At 38.4% G+C, this 24127-nt stretch overlaps 2 protein-coding genes across 2 annotated transcripts in view; one reads left to right on the top strand and one right to left on the bottom strand.

The window, feature by feature from the left end:
• The window catches only part of LOC6643228 (neurogenic protein mastermind), a 106781-nt gene that overhangs the window by 68851 nt on the left and 13803 nt on the right, over nucleotides 1–24127 (bottom strand). The gene's annotated exons all lie outside the window — the stretch shown is intronic.
• Nucleotides 16674–18079, top strand: LOC124459834. Its single transcript, XM_047009575.1, has 3 exons — nucleotides 16674–16788; nucleotides 16852–17100; nucleotides 17999–18079. The coding sequence occupies exons 1-3, from the start codon at nucleotides 16690–16692 to the stop codon at nucleotides 18077–18079; spliced, it is 429 nt and encodes a 142-aa protein (XP_046865531.1). The 5' UTR covers nucleotides 16674–16689.

Here is a 24127-nt window from a genome sequence, read left to right as displayed (position 1 = left end):
TTTAAAGAGTAAAATAATCTATTAATTGATTTTATATTTTTTTATATAAAAATTTTGACGAAAATTGAAGTCGTCTTAGCTAAATGTTCATTTTATGATGTAATAAATAAACCATTTTAGATAAAATATTGAAACTATCAATATTAACTGTAAAATTTGACTATCTTAAAAGAACATTTGCTAAATTTTGATATTTTATAAAAACATTTTTTTTAAATTTGGTCGATTTGAAAGTTTTTATTATTGATTTTTATTGATATTGATCTTACAAGAACATTAGTAAAATTTTGAAGTTCTATAGAAACATTTTCTTTAAATTTTCTCAATTTCGAAGTCATTATTTTGAACTTTCCTTGAATCGTAACAGCAAAAATTATTCCACCTACAAAAGACCTTAAATCGGGTTGTATGTTACCGTTTTGAAACTGTTGAACGAGTATATTTTGAATTTCTGCTCTGAATTTTGTCATATTAGAGACAAAGTACCTAATATATGATTTAATTATACATATATTTGTATTTATTTGTATTTACTCGTTAAGGGCTCCTAAAACGCTTTTGGACGAAAGTCATTAGAACATAACTTTTATGAATTTGAGGGATTCTAGATATTAAACAGACGATTAACGTATATGTGTATAATATATGCCTAGATAACTAATCTACGTAAAACCAAACCAATTCGCCAATCCATCCAACGCAGGCAAATTCTCGGAATATCTGTACGTCATTAGCCTGATAAGAATTTCTAATAAAAACTCTCGTGTAGGCGTTCTCGTTCACATGTGTGTGTGTGTGTGACGTCAAGTGGCACCGCCACCGCCACCGCCGCTGTTGCAACCAGCTCTCTACCTCATTCCCTTAGCTCAACTCACTCATCAGTAGAACAAATGCTAATCAAATTTCGCGCTGTCGTCAAAGTATACTAGTAAAAACAGCGTCGTCGCTCAATGTATAGCTGGCTGTTTTATGACTAAATTTAGTACATAAAGCGTAGAGTGTAAGTACAGTACGACAAACAAAAGCCCAAGCCCCAAAAACTCATCCAGTCATCCATCGATAGCACAATTTAACGGCTTAGCATTTTAATTAAAAGCAAAAACAAAAGACAAACCCAAACAGAACTAAACTGAATTGAATTGACAGGGGTTTTTAACAACATTTTGCTTAGGAAAAGACACGCTTAAGGGGGCCAAGGAAATCGATAGCAGTCATAAAAGTTCATGCAATATAAAATCCTTCCTACAGCAATAACATTTTCTTTGCCTTTGTCGTTGAATACTGCAGAAATGAAAATGAGGCCGAATGAGATTTTTGCAATCGACATTTGTCTCATTATCATCATCATCATAATCAGCAACAACATTGTAAACGTCATTATCAACTAAATCTGTATCTCAGCATCTTCATTATGAGATAATGGTTGCAGACAGACCAGAGAGACATACAAACAGAGCGAGTGAGAGAGAGAGAAGACTTAGAGGCAAAGAGACAGAAATCAAGAGAAGACTATGAGAAAGGCCGCAGGCGCAGGCAACAAATGTTTAAGATTCAACAGTGGTTCCATTCGTTGGCAAACTTTAGTATGGTTTTACCCAAATTTTTAAAGATTTCTGTTCATTTATAACTTAGAAATTTCTACAAAAATTCAATTTTTATATTTTTTATAATTATTTAAAAATTTTAAATCCCAAAAATCCCTTTATCCTAATGATCTTATCTTTCACTTAAGAATATACCAGAGAGGGCAAGAGAGAGAGAGATAGAGAAAGATGTACGGAGCGAGAGAGGACCTACAAAATTACTCTCACATGACAGAGAGAGAACATACATACATGGTCTGTTGTCATCAATCTCTCGAGCGACTCTGTAGAAACTTAACATTCACCGCCGGCGGCCCAAAACATTGCAAAATCGGCGCAAATCACAAAAAAAAATATAAAGTCGTCGCCGGCGACGAAGACGTCGACAAACCGCTTGTCCCGGTTCGTCGCGCGATTCCGCAGCCCCAAAAAAGCCCCAATGAAAACAGCCCCAAAAGCAAGACAAACAGCAGTAGCGGCGACTTTTTCAGGCGTCTATCGCAAAAACGAACAGGCGAACAGAAAGTAAAGCGAACAGATCCGAAGCCGCAGACGTACAACAGTTAATGTTAATGTTAAATCACTATATCGCACCGCTCAAAGCTATGGAGAGAGAGAAATACAGAGAAAGAGAGAGAGAGAGAGAGAGCAAGCAAACAAATTCAAATATGTTCACTCACTGTATCTGTCTGGTCTTTCTCTCTCTCTCACGCTCTCTGGGTGTATATGTATATATATGAGTTTATGTATGTATAAGTGTGTGAGTTTGGTTTATGCTATGAGCAACAACAAATTCATTGGTAGAAATTGATTTTGTTTTCATGGCATTGCATCTTATTATTATATGTACCTACTCTTTAGAGAAAGATATATTAGTTTTTAGATTGATGAAAAATTGTGATAATTGTTTTTTATCTACATTTTATAAACAAAACCATTGTTAAATTTAAAAATTATTTCAATATTTTTACTTTTGACATGAGTTTGAATCGATAGCATTTAGAAAAAAAGTGTCAGGTCTCATTTGATCAAGCAGGTGCAAGCGAGATGGAACGACATCAAAAATAATTACAATTTTAAGTATCTTGTTAAATTTTATTAATCTTCTGGATCTATTTTATTTACAAAATATGGATAATTCAAAGGGTAATAATGTTTTTCACACGATGTTATCATTCGTTCGTTGGCTAACTCTACAGACAACCAGGTTTACCTAAGCATGTGAAAATTTTCGTTAAGCTTTGAGGATCTTTCTTATATAAACATTCGTCAAATCATTATTTGTGACTTTTAAGATACATTTTAGGATATACATATGTAGTATATGTCCACATAATGGAAGAATCTTTCTTTATTCTTTATAAAGAAACTATTAAATTTAAACTTAAAGTAAAAACGTACTCGTTTACTTTAAATGCAAGAAACTAACAAAATGAACTAAAACAAACAATGTCTATGAAAATGTTGTCTTAAGGCGATTAATTTGTTAGAGTATTAAAACTTCGATGAACTTCGACTACACAAACTCTGCTTATAATTTCATTACTGTATAATTTTACGACAAACTTTGCTAGAGAGGAGATTGTTTTGGGGGTTAGAGTATAGACAATATGAGTTGAATAGATAATCCAAGTAGAACATTAAAAAAAAAATTGTTGTATGCTTTGAATTGTTATATAAGAATTTTTAATTGAAATTCTATATATACTTTTAGCACTCTACTATGCCATTTCCTGTTTTGTAGTTCACACAGATTCTCAATTAGATCATCCCCCAGCACCAACCACCACCTACTCGTTTAGTAAATTTCCAACAGAAACAATGACAAAAAAAAAGCATATTTTGCATTTTTATGCTAGACCACAATTCACAACTGTATGTAAAATAACCAAGTTTTATGCGAGGCAATAAAAACAAAACCGAAGAAGACAAGAAAACAAAAATAAAACAAAGCAAAAGAAACGCTGCTCCCAAGGCTAAAGCTTCAATCCCCATTTCGAATCCAATCCGCACTCTATTCGCAGCAAAAATCCGCATCCGCAGAGAGCTACTAGCCCGAAATCGATGCGCTGCAATGCTGTTGGCCCATTAGAAAAAGACGCCAAACAAAATGGTGCCCCGTCATAGACTTTTACAGCCAAAACAGCTAGGAGAGCTGAGTGACGAAAGCGACAAACAACGTCGACGGCAACGGCGACGGCGACAAACGACAACCGACAAAAAGTCAATTTTATCGGAATATAACAGGCAACAAGCAAACTTAACACACACACATTGGGGGAAAAACCGAAATGAGAGAGAAAGAGACACAAAGAAGGGGAGAGAAAGAAAGAGAAATAGTGTAAGTGCGAGTGAGTGTGGGAGTGGGGGAGGGGGAGGAGAAGCAAAAACAAACATATTGTGCACCAACATGGCGCAAATGAAAAGCAATGGAAAAGCGGAAAAGCCAAAGCATATACTAGATTGTACTGGAAAAGCTCTGCAACCAAAAAATTGCGTCGGTCATCTCTGAGGTCTGTGCGCCTAATCCAAATTGCGAGAAAGATCCGCTTTTTGGAGAGCCCACCACGTTGAAAGGAGTACGTACAATGAAAAAAATTGGCCAAGTCTAGGACAATGATGCCGATGATGTGATGGCAAGTGGAGAGAGTGGACAAACACATCCACCATGGCCAAAGGTGGCCAGCATACTGAAGAGATACTTTGCCACACACACCGCAAACAACCACAAGAAGCATCAACAGGAGGGATGGAAGGGGATGGGAAAAGGTTGGCACTGCTGAGAGAAAAACCTCGGTCGATGCCGTCTTCTTCTTTTGGGATGCTGCAGCATCCCAAGGCAGAGGAAGAGCAATTAGCTTAATTGTCTTCTCGCCTGTTTCTCGCACATGCGCCTGGTGGAGAAGTAGTCACAATTTACCCTTGCCAAAGACATGAAAGGAATAGCAACTGAAAATCATTTCAATACAAGGACAATTTAATTGTTTTTCTCTAAGAGCAGTTTATGCTTTTCCTGCTCAATTGCCAAAAAAAAAACGAAAGAAGGATAACATTAAGATAACAGAGAATGGCAAGCAATTTGGCTTACGTTTTAAGAGCTTTTTAAGTAACTGACAAATGATTTAGATTATTAGCAAGGAAATCTTTTAAAAGGACTTGCATATAGTTTTCTGTTGCGTTTACAAAATGATTAATTTGTTACATGGGCGGATCTTGGGGGGTACTTTGACCCCTAAAGTATTCAATAAGGTGGAAAATAATTCGCTTTTTCCAATAACTAAACAATTCTATTTCAAATGTCTTGTCGATAAGAAATAATCCTTGTTGTCTACAGATCATTTTTAATTTATATGGCATACAAAAACTTAAAAATTTGTTCATAAATACTTTTCCAGTCTAATATCAAATGTTTATTAGAGTAGTTTATGTCTATTAGAGCTCATGAAATCTAATTTTAAAATATTTGTTGCTTCCATTAGGCCTACATCCTGTATTGTTTTTCCAATCACCTAGGAAAGCTTTTAAGTTGATTTCTTCTTGTTCACACGGCTGAAACAAACCGCAAAAAAAACAGAAGGAAAGCCCACAAGTAAAAAAAAAAAAAAAAAAAGGCAGAAACGTAAATCGTTCAACGACGACTCCAACTGTTGCCCAGCTGCAACATGAGCAACAGCAACAAGCAACAAGACTTTGACTCCCCAAGCTCCCTGTGCAGTGACGTTTGCGAAAAAGAAAAAAACAAAACGAACAACGAAAAAAAAAAACAGATGTCGTCTGGGGGCTACTTTTAAACGTCTTCGAATGTCTTCACATGTGGCAGACACCAACAGCTGCAACAGCAACATGCAGCAGCAGCAACAGCAACATTTGCTGTCCGTGCAACTTCTTGTGATGCTGCAACATTGCAGAGGGCGCCACTGTTGTTGTTTTGTGCCACCAGCAATGCGGCGCACAGCAAGTGCCACAGAGCCTGGGCCCAAGAGTGGCAAATTATATCTGTGGGGATAAATTGCTGAAAAGGAAAATTCGCAACTAAACAAGAAACACAACAGCAAACACGCGACAGCAACAACAAGTAACGAAACCGGTTCGACAACAACAACGACAAAAACAACAACAAACTAGTGCAAAAAGTAGACAAAAAGTGGCCACAACTCTGACTCTTACTCCTCTCCCTCTCTTGGCCTCGCGCCCTCTCTCTCTCTCTCTCTCTGACCCTGATCACTCGTCGTTGGTTTTCTGTTGTCCCGGTTCATTTTTTTTTTCTTTTCGTTTTCCTCTTCCTTCTCTGTAAAGCTGTGCTCCCATTGGTCTCATACAGGCAGGCGCCCAGCACTATTAGCAAGGGGCGGGAATAAATAAATAATCCCGTTTAATAAAATTTGTTTTTTGTTTAGTTGAAACCATATCTTGACTTAATCAACTACGTTTTATTTTTATATTATATTTTTAGCAATGTCAAATTCATGGCAATAGCTTTGAGCTTGAGCTTTCGTTTCGATTGCTATCAACTGCCCTGCGGGTTATCTGATTCTGACCCTCAAAACACTTCCATATTCGTTTTCATTCGAAATATATTAGAAGCTAGACAACTTTATACTTTTGAATTTTTCACAAGAAGATGCTTTTGATGCTGACATTTCATAAAGCGAATCTATGACTCAGTTGCCAACAATTAGAAGTACAGTAGAATCCGATTATAACGTCCATCCGGTTATAGCGACTAAAGTTGGATGAGTGATTGGTTGGTCCCAATACAAACTTATATGAAAGTGCCTCCGGTTATTACGTCTTCCGGATATAACGACGAAAATCGTAGGTCTCTTGAGCGTCGTTATAACCGGATTCTACTGTAGTTATATTCACGAATGGCAAGACGATTCATTTATCGCAAAAGAATCTTAAAGTGGTTAAAAGAACTCTTTGGCCAAATGGCAATATAATGCATTTAAGGGTTAAGAGTTTAAAAATTACTCTTGGGGTAGGAAATTTTCTATATTTTCCTCCCCCGTAGAAAGAGACCCCTCTGCTCTGCCTCTGCTTCAAGTCAGATTAAAGTATTTTCAAGCGCAAATTATATTTAAGCCAATCATCGATTCGTTTTCTTCATATTTATAGAAGTTATTAACAGTATTTTCTTTAATGGTCAATTTGGGTTTTCGGGATAAGCTAACACAATGCGCTTATCGGTTTTTAACGCCCTTTGAGAAAGAGTTTGAGTTAGAGTCTTTTTTGTTGATCTTTTTTTGTATTTCAGAGGTATCCAAAATGATTCATTACCCAAAATTCATCGACAGTCTTTGACATTTAATGATCAGTCAAGTCTCTGTAGACAAAGTGGCACTATCCCTCAGATCTATGTAGTACATGGAGTTGAATAGAAATGGCTCATTGTCAAATGTCAATTCAAGGGATATATGTGTATATACCTATAGAAAATTAATTGAAATTAACAACTATGGAGAAATAACTGCAAAACGATGCCAGGCAAGCGTCCGTTTATTCATTATCCTTTTTTATTTATTTTTTTTTTTGTTTTGTTTTGAGGAAAAAGTCACCCCCGGTAATAGGCTGGCAAACAGGCAGGCAGGCATGGTCGTCACAGTGCCACAGAGTGGTGGCATGCACTACATACATATATATGTATCTATATCTGTAGGTCTCTCTGTGCGCCTTTCGAGTAGACACACATACAGACACACAAACAAAACACCGCATCGCTGAGTGGTTGGCCGTTAAAATGTTGTACAACATGCGTTAAACGACGCAGCTGTGCAACGCCGGGGCAAAACCGAGACGCTGTCTGAATCGGTATTGGAGTTTAAAAAGTAAAAAACTTCTGTTGGGTGGAAGCCCAAGAAGTGGCAGATCATCTTCCTGCCCCTCTTTCTCTCCGACACTCCAGAAAGAGAGAGAGAGAGAGAGAGAGCTCTCCTTCTTCCGTGTCTTTGCAAGTTGCGCTTGACTGCTTTAATGGCCAAGGAGAAGGAAGGAAGTATCCCTTTATCGATACTTTGATGGCCACAGTGGTTGGAATCTAAGATTAAGTAACATTTATCAATCGTTTTCAATATTACTTAACATTCATTTTGTAGAAATTCATTTTTTAACATTTAAAGCCAGTTTGCTGCCTAAAACCAAATCCTATTTCCACAATGTGCTGTATATTTATAGACATTTCGAGTCCTTAGACTTCCTTTTGCATACACTAAGATGGTTGTGTGTGTGCTTGTGTGTGTGTTGTATGTAAATATAGCCAGAGCAGGTGCGAGGAATGGCACAAGGCCCTTTAAATGGGAAACAACTGTCTCTCTCTCTCTCTCTCTCTCTGTTGTTTCCCTCTCTTTAGAATCGTTTTTGGTTGCTTCTCTTTGATATCCTTTGAGGATATTTGTGGCCCCTTTTAAAACCCTATCCCTTTTGAAAAATATTGCAAAAAGACGACTGAAAGACGGTAATGAAGTCTAAAATTGCTTAGTCATTTTGCAATGCTCTTTGCTAAATTAATACACACACATACAAATACACACTCATACTCACACATAGAGAACGCGAACGAGAAAAACTATAAAACCCAGTCCGGTCCGGTTGGTGAGTCTCTCCCCCCCTTTTATTGCCCTATTCCCCCACGCTTAACTTTTGCCTCGTTTCGCTTAAATATTTATGAGCTACACGTGATGCCGACTACGAGAAACTGTCGCCAGCCAACTGTCTTGCTAGTGTGTCTGTCTTTCAATTGTTTAAAACAGAAAACTACAAATGCAAATACAAATAATTAAAAATATTTAAGTAGAATCCCACTTGGTAATAATATTGTTTGTTTGTTTTGAAAGGGTGTTTTAAGACAAAACAAAACAGAAATTTAGATTTTATTAATGCGGAAGGAAGGTTTCTCTTTTTCTTTTTCATTTTATTAGAAACACGTGTGTGTATGAAGTTAATTTCACACAAAACACAAGATCAATCCAAACAAATGTTGATTTATTCAGATTCAAAATAAAATCTGCACTATAGAGAATTGGAACGCGCACAAGTGTTGATAAGAATTAAAGTACATATACATATATACAATACAATACATACATATATGCATTTCCATATAGCCTTCAAGCGATGTATAGATACATTTTACTCATATACATAAGAGTGACCTCAAAACCGCTCAATTCTAAAAGATAACAAATACAGTGAAACCTCGATATAACGAACTTCGTTATAACGAAAAACCCAATATAACGAATTTTTTGTTAAGTCCCTTGAAAGGACTAAGGTTTTACATTTCAGTACCTATAGCGAATCAATACATATATCGAATAATTTTGCGATCCCCCTCAGATTCGTTATATCGAGGTTTCACTGTATATGTATATATTGTGCATTACTCATATTGGGTGAGGTAAAGTCAGAAAGAAATGGGGGATTTCTGGTTTACCGCTAGTTAATATGGTAAGTATTCTGTAGAAATTGAAGCAACTAGTTTTTAAAAACATTCTATCATAAGAATTTATTGTAAGAAATGTTTTTGTTTTTTTAAATGATGATCTGTGCATCGATCTGTATTAGTTTTAATACTCTTTTAATGCTCAATAAATTATTGAACTACTTATTTAATTGTAGATACATACATTTTCGGTTTGCAAGATAGTTCTATTTGACGAGAAAGGCTCTAGGAAGAATGTACGACGTTCACCAAACACCTAACATAATCCTAGATACACCAAAAACAATAGTTAGGCATCGTGGCATATGCATAATAATATTTTGCATGCTTTTCTTACAACTCCGTTAGCCCTACCCATGTGATAAACGGAATTATGGATAGATATGTATGTTTATGTAGATATATTACGAAATACAATGCTACCATGTGCCAGTTGGAAAATAAAATGGACATTTCAACAGGATAACGATCCGAAACATACCAGAAAGATTGGTTTGCATCCAAAATATCGATGTTATGCTAAGGCCACTTCAGTCACCCAGATCTTAATCCGATCAAGGACTTATGGGGAGATGTTAGGCGGGTTGTGGCAACATCAAATCCATCAACAAAAGCTGAGCTTTGGCAAATAGCTTAGGAAGTATGGTCGCAAATCCTCTTAAAGCGTTGTCAGGACCTTATCAAGTCGATGATCCGCCGATGCGATGACGGTATTTAAAAAAAAGGCTATACAACAAAGTATTAGTATTAAGTAAGAACTCAAGAAATAACTTTTGAATTAAATTAAACTGTTTTTTTTTTTTTGCCTTCTTTGTAACCACTACTATAATTATGAACAGGCACTTTTTGGTGTATTTCGCATGAGTCATTAAAAAATTATAAAAACCAAAGTAAAACAACGGAAATCTAATTACTATTCTCATCTTTATATCCTATTCTTCGAAAAATATGAAATAAAAATTTAATTTTTAATGTTTAACATGTCGAAAAATTAATATAAATGTTGCAAGGTGATGCGCTACTATATTTTTGAACATAACTGTAAGTATACCTACAAATATAGAATTTAAATTCAAGTTTTTTTTCCCTCTAGTTTGTTCTCTAGCATTATTACTACATTGTAAACAATTTTAAAATAATTTTACTATTTAAACAAATATATGTTTAATATTTTCTATGTAAAAATCAGCTAAGCCATCAGACTTTACCATAGATGCAGATTTATTCAAACAGCGTTGGGTTATGTAGGAAAAAAATGCATATATACATATATACACCTTGGACTCTTGATTTTAATACATTATACTAATAAATCAAAATTCTCATTTAGATAGTCAAACTAATGAATGAATTACTGAATAATGAAATAAATAATTGACACAAAATTGTCATTTACTAGTAACTCGAAAGCCCAATGACAAATGAAATTCATAAAATTAGGTTAATCAAAGCAATAAAAAATATATTTGTAATCCTAAAATTTGATTTTCAGTTGGACACCTTATAATTTTGATTATACATATGTATGTATGTGAAAAGACTTTGACTAAGTTTAATTGTTTTTAAGATTCTAATTATTTTAAAATAAAATTTGAGACTATCTACATAGTTTCTGATTATTTTTGAAATAAAATTTGAGACTAATTTTATTTTAAAAATAATCAGAATCTTATTTGTTATAACTTTTATTTGGCAAAACAGTTAAAGCCATTCGATTATGATGAAACTTGATAGAATTATTTTGTAAACTGCCAAAATTGGTCAAGAATATATTATATTAGATTTATTTGTATTAAGTTTGACTTGTCTAAATTTGAGAAAAACAGTTAGCAAGGACTTGAGGAAATTTTTAGCATGTATTAAAAATTAAATATTTTAACACACAAATGAAGTTAAAGCCAAAGTCAACGAAGATGGGTATTCGAATCCCAGGCTAGTATATAAATGTAGTTTTCGTTAGTTGCTAGTGCTTGCTAGGTTGATAGTTAGGATGATAGTATACAACTATTTCCTATACTGATAGTAATAATTTAAGTCCAAGGGATACGTAACTGTTCATCCTAAATCAGCTCACGATCCATCTATTAAGTTCTAATATACAAAAACAACTAAATATCATTTAAAATCAAAAATAACCATTTATTATGTGTATATAATACATAACTTTACTAATACCATCATTAATCCCCTCTCCGAAACGCATTTTTGTTTTAATTTATCTCAAATTATCAGCTTAGTTATTCAAGTGTTAACAAGAATCTCCTAAAAAACAAAAAAAGTTCCATTTGATATGCCTCGCGCCAACTATTAAATTCCATTTTCAACTCTACTAATCATTTGACCATTTGTTGTTCTTTCTGTTTTTTTTATAGACCCAAAACTTGATTAGCATTAATTAATGCATGCTACAAATTGAGCAAATGAGACGAATGAATGACATTTGGGGTCTGTACCAGATACAGATACAACAAGATACATGGATGTATAGATAGATAGATATATCTATGGTGGGTGGTGGAGTAGAGGAAGGGCTGGAGGGGTGAGGGATGGAGGGATGGGCCATGTTTGACCCAGTAATTTACGCATGTTTAGCAAAGCATTTAATAAAGCTAATTAATGAAGTGCAGTTCATCAGTATTCGACTGAGAATACAGTTCATCCAACGCGGTCTTTCTCTCTCGCTCGCTCGCTTGTCTATCTATCTCTATCTGTCCATCGTTTTTGTGGTCTCTTTTGCTATCACTCTGGCCCGTTCCAGGGCCAACCTGTTTGTGTTGTGCTGTGTGTGTGTGTATGTACACAACAAAAGCAATTTCATGGAAAATATTTTTTAGTAGATGCAACCAGCAGCAAGAGTAACAGCAACAAACAAACAAACGCTCGAAGGCTGAAAAATTAAACGCAAACGCAAAGCGGCCGCAAATGAAGCAAGCAAAGACTCAAAGCCCCCAGACCGACCCGACCGACCCTCTCTCATCTCACCGATCTACCTCGCTACCTCACTCTCCCTCCCTCCCTCCCTTTCTCACTCTCTTCCTCTTGCTCTCTCAATCTTTACTACCTCACTCGCATAATGCACATACGACTTCGAGGACAGAAGAAGCAGAAGAAGAAGCCGCACAAAAAGGCGTCCGAATCAACGTCCAAAACGACGTCAACGTCGACGACGTCAACGTCGACGACGACGACGACGACGACAACAACGACCACGACGCATTCTGAGAGCAACAACAGAGACAGCAGCGTGGGAGTCTGTTAACAGCTGTACTACACACCAAAAAGCGGAAAGTCGTCTCATTCAGTCTCATGGCTCGCTCTCGGTCACGCTGTCGCCGCTCTCGATGGATGTTTGGCTTGGCTCTCGCTCTCTCTCATTCTGTTGGGCACGTAACAACATCCCTGCGGATGCGTCACACGTTGTTATTGTTGTTGTCTCTGCCGCTGCCTTTTTGTCACAGGTCGTTGCACTGCCGACACACACACACACACACACACGCACTCATGCACACACACAAATGCTGTATTCTCTCTGTGTTCTCTGTGCAATGTGTGACACATGCAGGCCATCATCATCTTTCCTAATAGTTTTTCTCCACCCCGTTGCCTCCCCCAACATAGATAGGTTTATAGATAATATGCAGATAATTCATTGTGATTTCCGAATGACCCTTTTCACTCTGCCTCTCTCGCGCTCAATCCGCCAAAAATCATCTCAAGTTGTTAAATTGAAAATATACAAATTATTATAATTATACATCGTATGGAATATTACCACTTCATATGCTAATGATTTGTTATTGAACTGCCCACTTAAGACTAATAAATATCACACTTATGTATCTATATCTGGTAAGGTAAGTTCCCATTATTATTCTGATAAACTTTAACTACTTCATTAGCAGGTTCACTTGCCATAGAAGGAGGGGAGGTGAAAAAGTTACGATTACTTACTTGCCTAAACTGGCTAGAACTTCTCAGAACTTGTTAAAGTTGGATTCTAATAAATATTTTTGTTTTTCTTTATTTATTTGATGGCAAGCAACAAAGTTGTGAATTCAGCTATCAAATAGATATAAAATATTAGTATTAGATCTTTATTAAATCAGATACTGCGACTCTGTAGGATTTTAATTTTTCGAATTTTCTTTACATTTTTCAACATTTTAATAGTTTATATTAAAAACGTTGAGCTATGGGACTTTTTAAAAAGATCTGGTGACCCTGTAATACGCTGTATTTCAAAATTCTTTCAATAGTTTCCTATAAGTCCTAAATTACATTACTTTATTTACTTCTTTATCCATATATACACAAACATGTGTATATGGAGCTGGGTGGAAAAAATTGGTCCAATAATAGATACTGATCTATTAAACTACTTTCGCACTACGCACTCCGACATATCACCATGAAAATAACCCTTAAATACTCTGCATATAGTTATCACTATCAGAGTAATCATGTAGGAAGAATAAATGAATATTTATTTATTATTTATTTATAATCTTTACTTGCCATTTAGGACAAAAATAAACTGCTGATTCGTCCCCAATGGGCCAAAAAAGCTGTACGACTTTCATCTTTTTGGCATGTTTACCCTTCCAAGTATTTGCTTATTGTCCATTTAGGATAATTGCAAATAATCTATATAAGAAATTAACACAATTTCTTTGTATACAAGATTATATGGTCTAAGCCAATTTTATAACACTTTTGTAGAAAATTCATTTCGGCACTCGTTCGTCAGGAAGGAATGCAGGGAACATTTGGGTACACGATTCTTACGTACAGTATGTTAGATGATTAAGATTCTTATGGAATAAACTCCTAGAACTTTTGACGAGTATGTAACATTATGTGCAGGTTTGTGAATATACCTTATTAATGTATTGTATAGTATGTACTAACATTTTTTCTCTTCGAATTAGTTCTAGTTTCTAGTTCGATATTTGCTATGTGCGAAATTCAATTCTCCACCACGACCTGGGCCTACCCACGATAGCTGAACTAATACCGCCTGGAAGCTCATCCAAATTCCTTAGCCAATGATTTGTCCGTCAACATCCTTTGGACAGACGACCAACACGGACTCCTTGATAACAATTGCGCAATTTATAAAGCCCAAATTCGTTTTAAACAATTTATTGACCATATTACCAGCAAGATACGAGAATGCAGTAAAATACTGCTGCTAGTTAGCAATTACCCTTAGATCTACTGACTTAATATCCATAATCTATTACCTGATATCCCTTTTTTCTTGAGTATTAAGTTTGTGATAAACTTGTTTAAATACTAACTAATAAAAGTCCATAAAGTGGACTATCGGCTAGTCGATACAAGTGTTTTTAAACTTCTGAAACGATAAAACTTACCAATAATCTATTATTAACTCCTGGCAATCTTTTACCGTTAAAATATATGGACTTTTGGGCAAAAATAAAAAACACACAAAGACAGACAAACACAAAACAAAAACTCGTTGATTGCTTCAGCTGCTGGCAATGTAAACATGACCGAAAAATAAAAGAAAACAAGAAGAAGAGGAGCATATTCCATAAATATATAATGCGACCACTTGAGAGTGGACACACGCCACGATGCTCATGGAGGGAAGGGGGCAACTCCATTACGTCTCACAACCCTTTTCGATTTGGCTTTTTGCATTTAATGAAAACATCAAAAACGCCCAATTAAAAAAACAAACCATGAGTGGGTAATCTCAGTTTTTGTTGTTGTTTTTGGCTACCTCCTGCCGAGGGGGCGGAGTAGGGAGAGATTTTTGGAGCGCGCCAAAGCAAAAAGTCAAGTATGAACGAAAAGTATGCTCAAGTGTATGCTGTTGCATGAATATTTTCTGTGTGTACCTACGATTGCCACTAATACTACTACTAAGAGGCCAAAAGCGCAGGAAAATACAGCAAAGAAAAGCTATTTCTTGTTGTTGTTGTTGTTGTTCGTGTTGCAAGTGCAGCCGCATGCTTAAGCACACACACACACACAGAGAGAGAGAGAGCACAAGAGAGACAGAGGGGAATATAGCCAAAAACGAACTGAAAATTCATCCAGAAAACGTGTTGAGTGGCCTCAGAGAAGCAACTCGCTTTTGTCTCTATACAATTCATGTGATTCCAAGTGTGCAGAGTTCTCTTTCTCTGTCTTAATTATATTTTTCAAGAATCCTTTAAAAAAAACAAATATATAATGATTAAATGATTTGATTTCGTCCGACTCCTTAACATTTACTCACAATGTTTGAAATTTAAATTAACAAAACTTTGAAAAAAGAAATGATTAATGCTGAGCCTCCTTTTTCTGTTGTTAGTGGTTGCACAATGATTGATTAATTAAAAAGTTGACAACCGAAAAGGAGTGAAAAGATAGAGATACATAAGCACACCCTTAACTACATATGGACATATTGACGAGGGTTAATCGAAAAGTTTACTTAATTGAGAAACAAAGAAACGAGAGTTGGCTAAAAAGTTTATGAAACATTTTGAAGATTTAATGTGCTTTGTAAATTAATATTGAAGGACTTTGATTTTTTCTTTTAGACTTCAGAACTAAAAACCGCTTTGTAAGCAAAACAAAATCATAATGAATTGTTATTTGTGTTAACGGGTTTAAAATCTCGGCCCAATAATGCATTCATAAGCTCAAAAAACAGTCATTAACCCATTCATTCCAGTCAATGGCCTCTTTAAGTATTAAATAACTTTTAGCGCGCATTTAAACATGAACAAACAAGATAACAGGGAATACAATTGGCTTATAGATCAAACAATGTACGACCTAATGAGTCATTGTTATGAATTCTTTCCCTCTATATGAATAAAATTCTTACTGGCATTGAGGACACTAAGGATTTGTAGACTTTTCTGTTTTAGTATTTGGATTTCAATTGGGACTTGGTATTGACAGAAAACCAAAGCTGAAAATGACGAAAAGTTTATTTCAATTATTCAACGAAAGATTTAACGAGAGGGCCGAGGCCAACGTAATCACGTCAAAAGTAACAAAGTTTTTCACAAAAGTCACTGTTTTTGACCGATCGTTCCTATGGGAGCTATATGATATAGTCCCACGATGTTGATCAAATTTGGCAGAGACGTTTATAAGTATAATAAACTCTTTAATATAAAGATTCACGACAATAGCTTAGAATATAATGAAGTTATTAGAATGTATATACTTTATATAGTCGGAGATGCTTCCTTCTATGCGTTGCACACTTCTGACCAAAATTAATATACCCTTTTTGCAAGGGTATACAAATTATTAGTGGTGAATTTGCGCAAAGATTTGATTTTTGCTTTCACATATTAAATTTTATTCTGCTCCCGAAAATCGTGTGAGTGATTTCGGAAATGCCCATATATATATAAATAATAAGAGATAAGAATTAAATATTTTAACATTTTCGTACACAACCTTATCGTTTTGGTCAATGTCGAATACAAACACATATTTGAATTGAAATAGTTTTTGCACTAAGAAAAGAATAAATTCTTATCGCAACAAACGACAAGACCATCCGAAAAATATATAATTCAATGAATATTTCAAAATTAAATCATTGCTCTCAGAGACATTATCTCAGTCGCAAGTGTAAAGTAAATTAAACATCAAGAAATTTTCATATATTCTGGATTACTCTTTAAAATGAGAAGAAAAAGTGTCCTCCCACTTGTTGGCCTCATCCTTGTTCTTGGTGTCCAACATGTAATCTCAGAATCTCCTCTCCCAAAGGGCGATCACGGGGTAAGTGGCCAAGTGAATAGTACAAAGTGAAGTTCAATTTAATTGACAAATCTGTTTACATAGGAGTGTGGATTCTCCAGTGACGAGAAAGATTTGTGTGCCTCATATTGTTACAGGTCTATGAAACTCGGTCTAGCTTACATTATTGAGTTGAAGGAAAAAATCAAAACACTGGAGGAGAATCATTCAGAGAAGGAAAATAGTCAGCTAAGCAAAGCAGTTGAGAATTTGCAAAGTAAAATTGATCAACAGAATATACAGATAGCTAATATTAACGATTTTATCATAAACTCAGTTAACAGGCAGAAAGAGGTGGAAGAGAAAGCCAAATCTCAAACTGAGATGGACAATTTTAAGAGACAAGTTGAACAATTGAAAGAGAATTTAGAAAATGTTCAACGTCAAGCACAAAAAGATAAGGAAGAAAGCTTAGCTGAACAAAAATATTTAAGAAATAAAATTGAACAAATCTTAAGAGACAAGAACACGGAAATAGATGGGGCTAGAAATAGAGAAATAGAGAATCTAAAAGAGAAATTAGCTACCCAAAAATCAGATTTAGACAAAGCAATTAAAGACCTGGAGTCGAAAAACAAGGAATTTGAAGAATATCAGACTAAGGAAAAGAATTCCAGCAACAAAATTGGAGAATTAAATTCTAAAATCTCATCATTAAAGAAAACGTTAGAAGAATCTGAAACTCAGTTGACTGATTCGAATCATTTACTTGAAAGACAACTGAACCAAACTGCGGAAGATTTAGTCGAGTGTCAAAAGAGAATACCAAAAACTGGTTGTAAAGGCCTCTCTTCGGGAATTCATACAATTGAAATTGCCGGACTTGATCCAATTTCTGCTCTCTGCCGGGAAGATATAGAATGTGGTGGGTGGATAGTCATTCATAAACGATTTGATGGCAGCGTAGATTTTAATAGAACTTGGACTGAGTATCGTAATGGGTTTGGAGATAAGAAGGGAGAATTTTTTATTGGTCTGGAGAATTTGCATCGTATTACCAATCCCCAAACCTATGAACTTTATGTGCGATTGGGATATCACGATGGAACTTTCCTATTTGCTAGTTATGATAATTTTAAAATTGGCAACGAAACTACAAAATATAAGTTGGAGTCGGTGGGAGAGTTTAGAGGAACAGCTTATAATGCTATGGAGTTCAATTTAAAGCAAGCATTTACCAGTTTTGATCGAGATAATGATCAATGGAAAGATGGTAATTGTGCTCAATGGCATGGAGCCTGGTGGCATAAATCTTGCACCAAGGCGTAAGTAACCAATTTAATTACACAAGAATGAACAATTGTCAAATATTTTGTTTACTTTTAGTAGCACCCTCAACGGAAAATATTTCAATAGACCAGTTGAAGATGTTTCAAGTATGAGCTGGTGGCCGATTTCTCTCAAATCTGTCCAGATGCTTATCCGATCAAAATGTTGATAATTCAGCAACAAAACAAGTAATTTTCAAACATAACTTCTGGACGGATCCAATCTTGAGTGGACAGTTTCCGTTTTCTGTTTTGTCTCAACACTGACTGTCTGCCTAAAAGAACGTTTACTGTACTTCAAATGTAAACATAATCTAATTTTCTGCAATTTACTGTAATGATGTATAAATAAAAAAAACAATTGCGACATCTTTTTCTTATCTAGATAAAATGCGTTCTATTCAATTTATCTTACAGTATACATATATGTCCTAACCAAGGAGTGAATTTTGTAAGTATAACCTAAATTACCCTTTCAAGTTCCTATATCCTTGGCAAATGGGCAAAACTGTTATGTCGAAAGAAAAGAAAGAAAGAGCACGACGAGGTGAGTTTGAAAAGTTAGTGTGTCTGCCCATCTGCCATTCCAAAACTGTAACACCAGCTTGCAGTCTTCAGTTGCGTAGCTCATAACTCTTTTCGGAGTTAACCTACAATGATGATTCTTCTACCATTTGATTTTGTAACTATTTAGCTCTCTTGTCCAAAAGTTGGAAGTCATTTGGTCACCAAGACTAGAAATGGTAAGCAAAATTGAAGAAAAAGCCAAATGTTACAGTTTTGCACTCTCTTAGTTTTCAAATAAAGTATTTATTTTTTTTTTTTTAATTTTTAAAGGGTATTAAGTGTTTTTAAAATTTTTGTTGTGTAAAATATTCAACTCGACATACATATGTTAACATCATCATCGAATAAAATTTCTGTAGATTAGCCCTTATATATCCTTTGGTATAGCTTTAACTCTATCAAGCCAAAAGATGGAAATTCTTATTTAATTACTCGAAATTTTTTTTTTAATTTCTATTGGATTTATTTATGCCAACACAAAATCCATTTTCTGCTTTTATAATATTGGGTTAAAATTAAATATTGGTCGAAATAGTGTTAAAAAATTGATTTATAAACGCCAGGACTTATTTTTTACTCCGAAAAGTTATGAGCTACGCAACTGAAGACTGCAAGCAAATACAATGAAATTATGTTTCTTATCTTCTTTTCATCAAAAAAACCTAAATAATAAATAATCCAAACTAAGGAATATTTAATCGAGTGACAAAAGGAATACCGAAAACTGGTTAAAATTGGGATTCCCGGGATTGATCCGCCCTCTGTCCTCTGCGAGGGAGATATAGAAGGTGGTGTGTGGATAGTAATAACAAAATATAAGTTGGAGTCGTTGGGAGAGTTTAAAGAAACAGCTGATGATGCTATGAATTAAATTTAACATTCATTCATCATTTCATCATTTCATTTATCATCATTTTTACTTTAAATCGTCGAAATGTACTTAAATTTAGAGAGATAACTCAGTCAATAACTCAAGAGTTTAGTCAAACCCAAAAACTTCGTAGATTTCCACATATCGGCTAGACAACTTCGAAATGCTGACAAAGTAATCAGATTTAATACGTTACTATTCAAAATGTAACCACTGAGTTGAAGCAATTGTTTAATTAACTACATAATTAAATGTCAAAGTTTACGTAAACGAAGAAAAACAACAAAATGACTGACAAAAACAAAACGACATTTTAGTGCTCTCAGTTGTGGAATCTCTTAGGATGGCCCTCGCACACCCTTACCTACACACACACACACAGACGGGTGTATATGTGTTGTAGGTATACAGATTCTAAAGTGTGTTTTTTTTTTTTTTTTTTTTTTTTTTTTTTTTTTTATTTCATTTAAAACATTGCTAACATAATTACAAATAACATAACAAGGGAACAAACATACGAAGTCGGGCATAATGAAAAAAGGATTACGGTTACTGCGGGACGACTTGTCGGTATTGCTTCGCAGACCGTGTGCTTCTTTAATTCGCCGACCTTTCCCTCTCCAACTGCCTAAGTTTCTTCATCACGTGTGCGGCGAAGGCGGCGGCCGCCTGCCACACGTTAGAGTTTGCGACCATCATCCCGGCGAGGTTACACTGCGTCACCGGCTCGCCCATGACCCTCTCCAACCGGTGTCTTTCCTCGTCAAATCTTGGGCAGTGTTGCAGCACATGACTCGCATCTTCTATGATGCCAGCGCCGCACCATGTGCACTCGTCGGAGACATCGTGGTGGAACCTCTTCAGGTAACTCCTGAAGCACCCGTGGCCGCTCATGAGCTGAGTAAGGTAGTAGTCAACCTCACCGTGCTTCCTCGACACCCATTGTGTGATGTCCGGGATTAGTGCATGGGTCCACCGTCCCTTGGGCGAGGAGTCCCACCTCTCTTGCCATCTGCGCATGGAGTGCTGCCATGCCATGAGTTGCGCCTGTCCTCTTGGTTGGGTTATGTTGCTGCCACTAGATTGCCTTGATGCTACAAACGTGGCCGACGCAATTGCCGCACATTCATCGATGGGCATCATTCCAGCGATCACCAGAGCTGCGTCATCGGATATGGTGCGAAAAGCGCTACACACCCTAATAGCACTTAGACGATGAGTCGACTCGAGGCTCCTCCTGTAGCTCCTAACCTCCACACCTTTAATCCACGAAGGAACTGCGTACAGGGCAGTGGATTTTACTACGCTCGATAGTAGCAGGCGCCGTCCTTGCTTCGGGCCACGCGTATTCAGCAGTATACGGGCTAGGGACCGGGCCGACGCAGCTGCCTTGCTACTGCAGTATTCTAAGTGCTCCTTGAAGGACAATCTAGTGTCAAGCATGACACCTAGGTATTTAATGGCACGCTTGGATACCACGAGGGAGTCACCTACTCTGATTTTTGCGGTTTCGACGCGCTTCCGGCTGCTAATGAGCACCGCCTCGGTCTTTTGCGCTGCCAATTTAAGCCCTGCGGCCGATAGCCAGTGGCCAACTTTGGCTATCGCCACGCTACAACGCTCTTCGGCGACGTGAAGGTCCTTCGCCGAAACCACCAGAGCGACATCGTCAGCAAACCCGACAATGTGTGTGTGCTGCTCGAACTCAAGGCGCAGGACTCCGTCGTACATGGTGTTCCATAACAAGGGGCCCAGGACGGATCCTTGTGGAACACCAGCCGATACCCCTCTTTCTTCCAGGCCATCCTCCGTTTGGTATCGGATTCTCCTGTCGCGAAAGTAGCTCCGCACGCAGTTCATCAGGTAGCTTGGGATATTGAATGTTGCCAGCGCGTCCAGTATGCGATCCCACCTTGCTGAGTTAAACGCGTTCTTCACATCGAGCGTCACCACGATACAGTATTCTTTACTGCCGCCTTTCCATCTAGAGCCGTCGATTGCCTCAGCTGCCAAGTGAACCACACGGTTTATTGCGTCGATTGTGGATCTGGCCCTTCTGAATCCGAACTGGTGCTCGGATAAGCCCCCGCCTGCTAATATCGCCGACTCCAGTCTCGAGCAGAGCAACGACTCCAGCACCTTGCCAGCTGTATCCAACAGGCAAATGGGCCTATACGAGGATGCCTCGTCTGGTGGTTTTCCGGGCTTGGGCAACAACACAAGGTTTTGTAACTTCCACCTGGTGGGAAAGACTCCTTCTCTTATGCATTTTGAGTACAACTCCGTGAATACATGAGGGAGTATCGTTACTGCCAGTTTAAGTGCGATGTTGGGGATAGAGTCGGGACCCGGGGCTTTATTTGGCTTTTGACGCCTCACCGTCTCGATGACCTCAGCAAGCGAGCATTCTTCCACTTGAAGGTGTGTCCCCAAGGGAGACACATGCGATAACTCCGGGGCGTCGGGAAATAGGCTGCTGACGATGGAGCGTACAGTGGTTGTGTCTGATGGGGATGACTGCCTGTTTCCGTGTACTCGTTTGACCACCGTCTGGTAGGCTTTGCCCCAAGGGTCTTGTTCTGCCGAATCACATAGCTCGAGGAAACATTCACGCTTGCTATCCCTGATCGCCACCTTAAGGGCTTTCCTCCGCCTTCTGTACTCCCGACCGAGAGCCTCGAAGTTGAGCGAATGTCTTGCCCGCTGATATAGCCGTCTCGCTCGAAGACAAGCCCTTCTGGCATCAGCGATTGCCTCGTTCCACCAGCAGACTGGGGTGTGGTGGCGCGAGAATGACCCTCGCTGGGCCATGCTGGCAACACACGCTTCATCGAGTCTCGACATGATCAGGTTCGTAGCCTCTTCTGCGTTTGTGTTGGGGCACTCCGTGAGTCCTTCCAGGCTTTCAGCGAACAAAAGCGGGTTGAAAGCGTCCACCTTGAAGGATTTCCGAAGCGGTAACGTTCGCGCTGGCGGGTGCCTGTTTCTGCCTACGGAGAATGTCACTATTTCGTGGTCACTGGCAGAGTATGCCATGCCTACGCTCCAAACAGCCGAAGCAGCAATACTGTCGCTGGCGTAGGAAAGATCCACCACCGATCCTGTGCCGGCCCTTCGGAAAGTGTGTTGTGTACCGACGTTAAGCAGAGATATGCTCAAGTTGGCAAAACCTTCAAGGAGAATACGGCCGCGGGCGTCAGTACGGGTGCTGCCCCACTCGGTGGCCCAGGCGTTGAAATCCCCACCGATGATGAGACCTTGGCGTCCTCTTGCGTCGTTCGAGATGCTGTCTAGAATGCTTCCGAAACGCTCCAGTGACAGGCTGGGTGCAAGGTAGCAGCTGTACACCCAGTTTCTGCCGATCCGCGCTCTGACAAAGCCGTCCGCAGATAGGACGTCCTGCATGACTAGCACGTTACTACCGCAGCACCAAATTGCTGCTTTGCCGCACGCTGCTTTGGCCCAGCGACCACTTTCTCCTACTCTGTAGGGCTCACTCAGTAGAGCTATATCCGCCGACAACTCACGCACAGTCTGCTGAAGCAGGTCCTGAGCCGCTATGCAGTGGTTCAGGTTCAACTGCAAGAACTTCAAATGGGGCTGGGTCATTTGGCGTCTTTCTGCATCCTCTGGGCACCACTGGATGGGCACGCGCGGCTACCCGCTATGTGGTTTAAGGGACTCAAGCCCATCTCGGCACATAAAAAGCACTTGACGGCGGCCGAGCAGTCTGCAGACTTGTGACCAGGATTGCCACACCTGAAGCAGCAATTTGACCTATCTGTGTCGCTTGGGCAGTTTGCGGCGATGTGGCCAACACATAGGCATCGAAAACAGCGCGCAGGTTGCGCTTCTAGCTCCTTTATTCGGCAGCTATCCCATCCAATTCGAACTCTGCCCACCTCTAGGAGTTTTAATGCCACTGCCTCGGGAGCACAAACCACGGCTGACATCGTATTCCGAAAAACTAGACCGGAAGCTTCTTACTCTAAGCGACGTCGCCTCGACTTTGGCTTGGTCAGCCAGCTTAGCCACTAATTCCTGGGGCGTCGCTTTCTCGTCCATGCCGTGAATGGCTACAGCCTTATGGCGGGTTAGAGCTTTCACACCTGCCTCCTCGCCAAGGACTTGACTGATCGCCTCCTTAAGGGACTGGGTTGTGTCCGCTGTGCATTTCCGGAGTTCCAGAAGAAGCCCATCTTTAGCGGTGCGTCGAACTCGCATTACGTGCTCACGGACGTGATCCAGCTGCCCGTCAGTGCGCCTCGTCACGCGCTCTAAAACTTGGCTATAACTCAAGCCTTCGTTCGCCTGAATTAGTAGCGCCTCCGGGCGGGATTTCTGAAGTTTCCCACTGATTTTCGCTTTAGGCTTGCGGGAGGACCTCGAAGGGCCCACCTTTACCCATTCTTGGCTGCTTTGGGGATTTTGCTGTGCCCTAGGCTGCTCCACATCAGACGGGTGTAGCTGCTGGTGCTGCATGGCTTGTTGCTGTGATCCAATTTGACTGGATTGGCTCTGCTGACGGAGCTGTTGCTGCCCCTGCTGGTACTGCGCCGTCTGAAGCCGTGTAGACGACTTCTGTGGGTGTTGGCGATTCTTCTGTTGCGTCTTC

Source organism: Drosophila willistoni (genome assembly GCF_018902025.1).
Source record: "Drosophila willistoni isolate 14030-0811.24 chromosome 2L unlocalized genomic scaffold, UCI_dwil_1.1 Seg168, whole genome shotgun sequence".
In the NCBI taxonomy this organism is placed as follows: domain Eukaryota; kingdom Metazoa; phylum Arthropoda; class Insecta; order Diptera; family Drosophilidae; genus Drosophila; species Drosophila willistoni.
Note: the sequence above shows the minus strand (reverse complement) of the source record. Positions and strands in the feature narration are given on the sequence as shown.

What these genes read in the sequence shown, in the direction of transcription:
- LOC124459834 (XM_047009575.1), top strand. Translation starts at nt 16,690, where the DNA reads ATGAGAAGAAAAAGTGTCCTCCCACTTGTTGGCCTCATCCTTGTTCTT. An exon ending in TCCCAAAGGGCGATCACGGG is followed by an intron (nt 16,789 to 16,851) that starts GTAAGTGGCCAA and finishes CTGTTTACATAG; the next exon opens with GAGTGTGGATTCTCCAGTGA. An exon ending in CAGTTAACAGGCAGAAAGAG is followed by an intron (nt 17,101 to 17,998) that starts GTGGAAGAGAAA and finishes GTTTTGATCGAG; the next exon opens with ATAATGATCAATGGAAAGAT.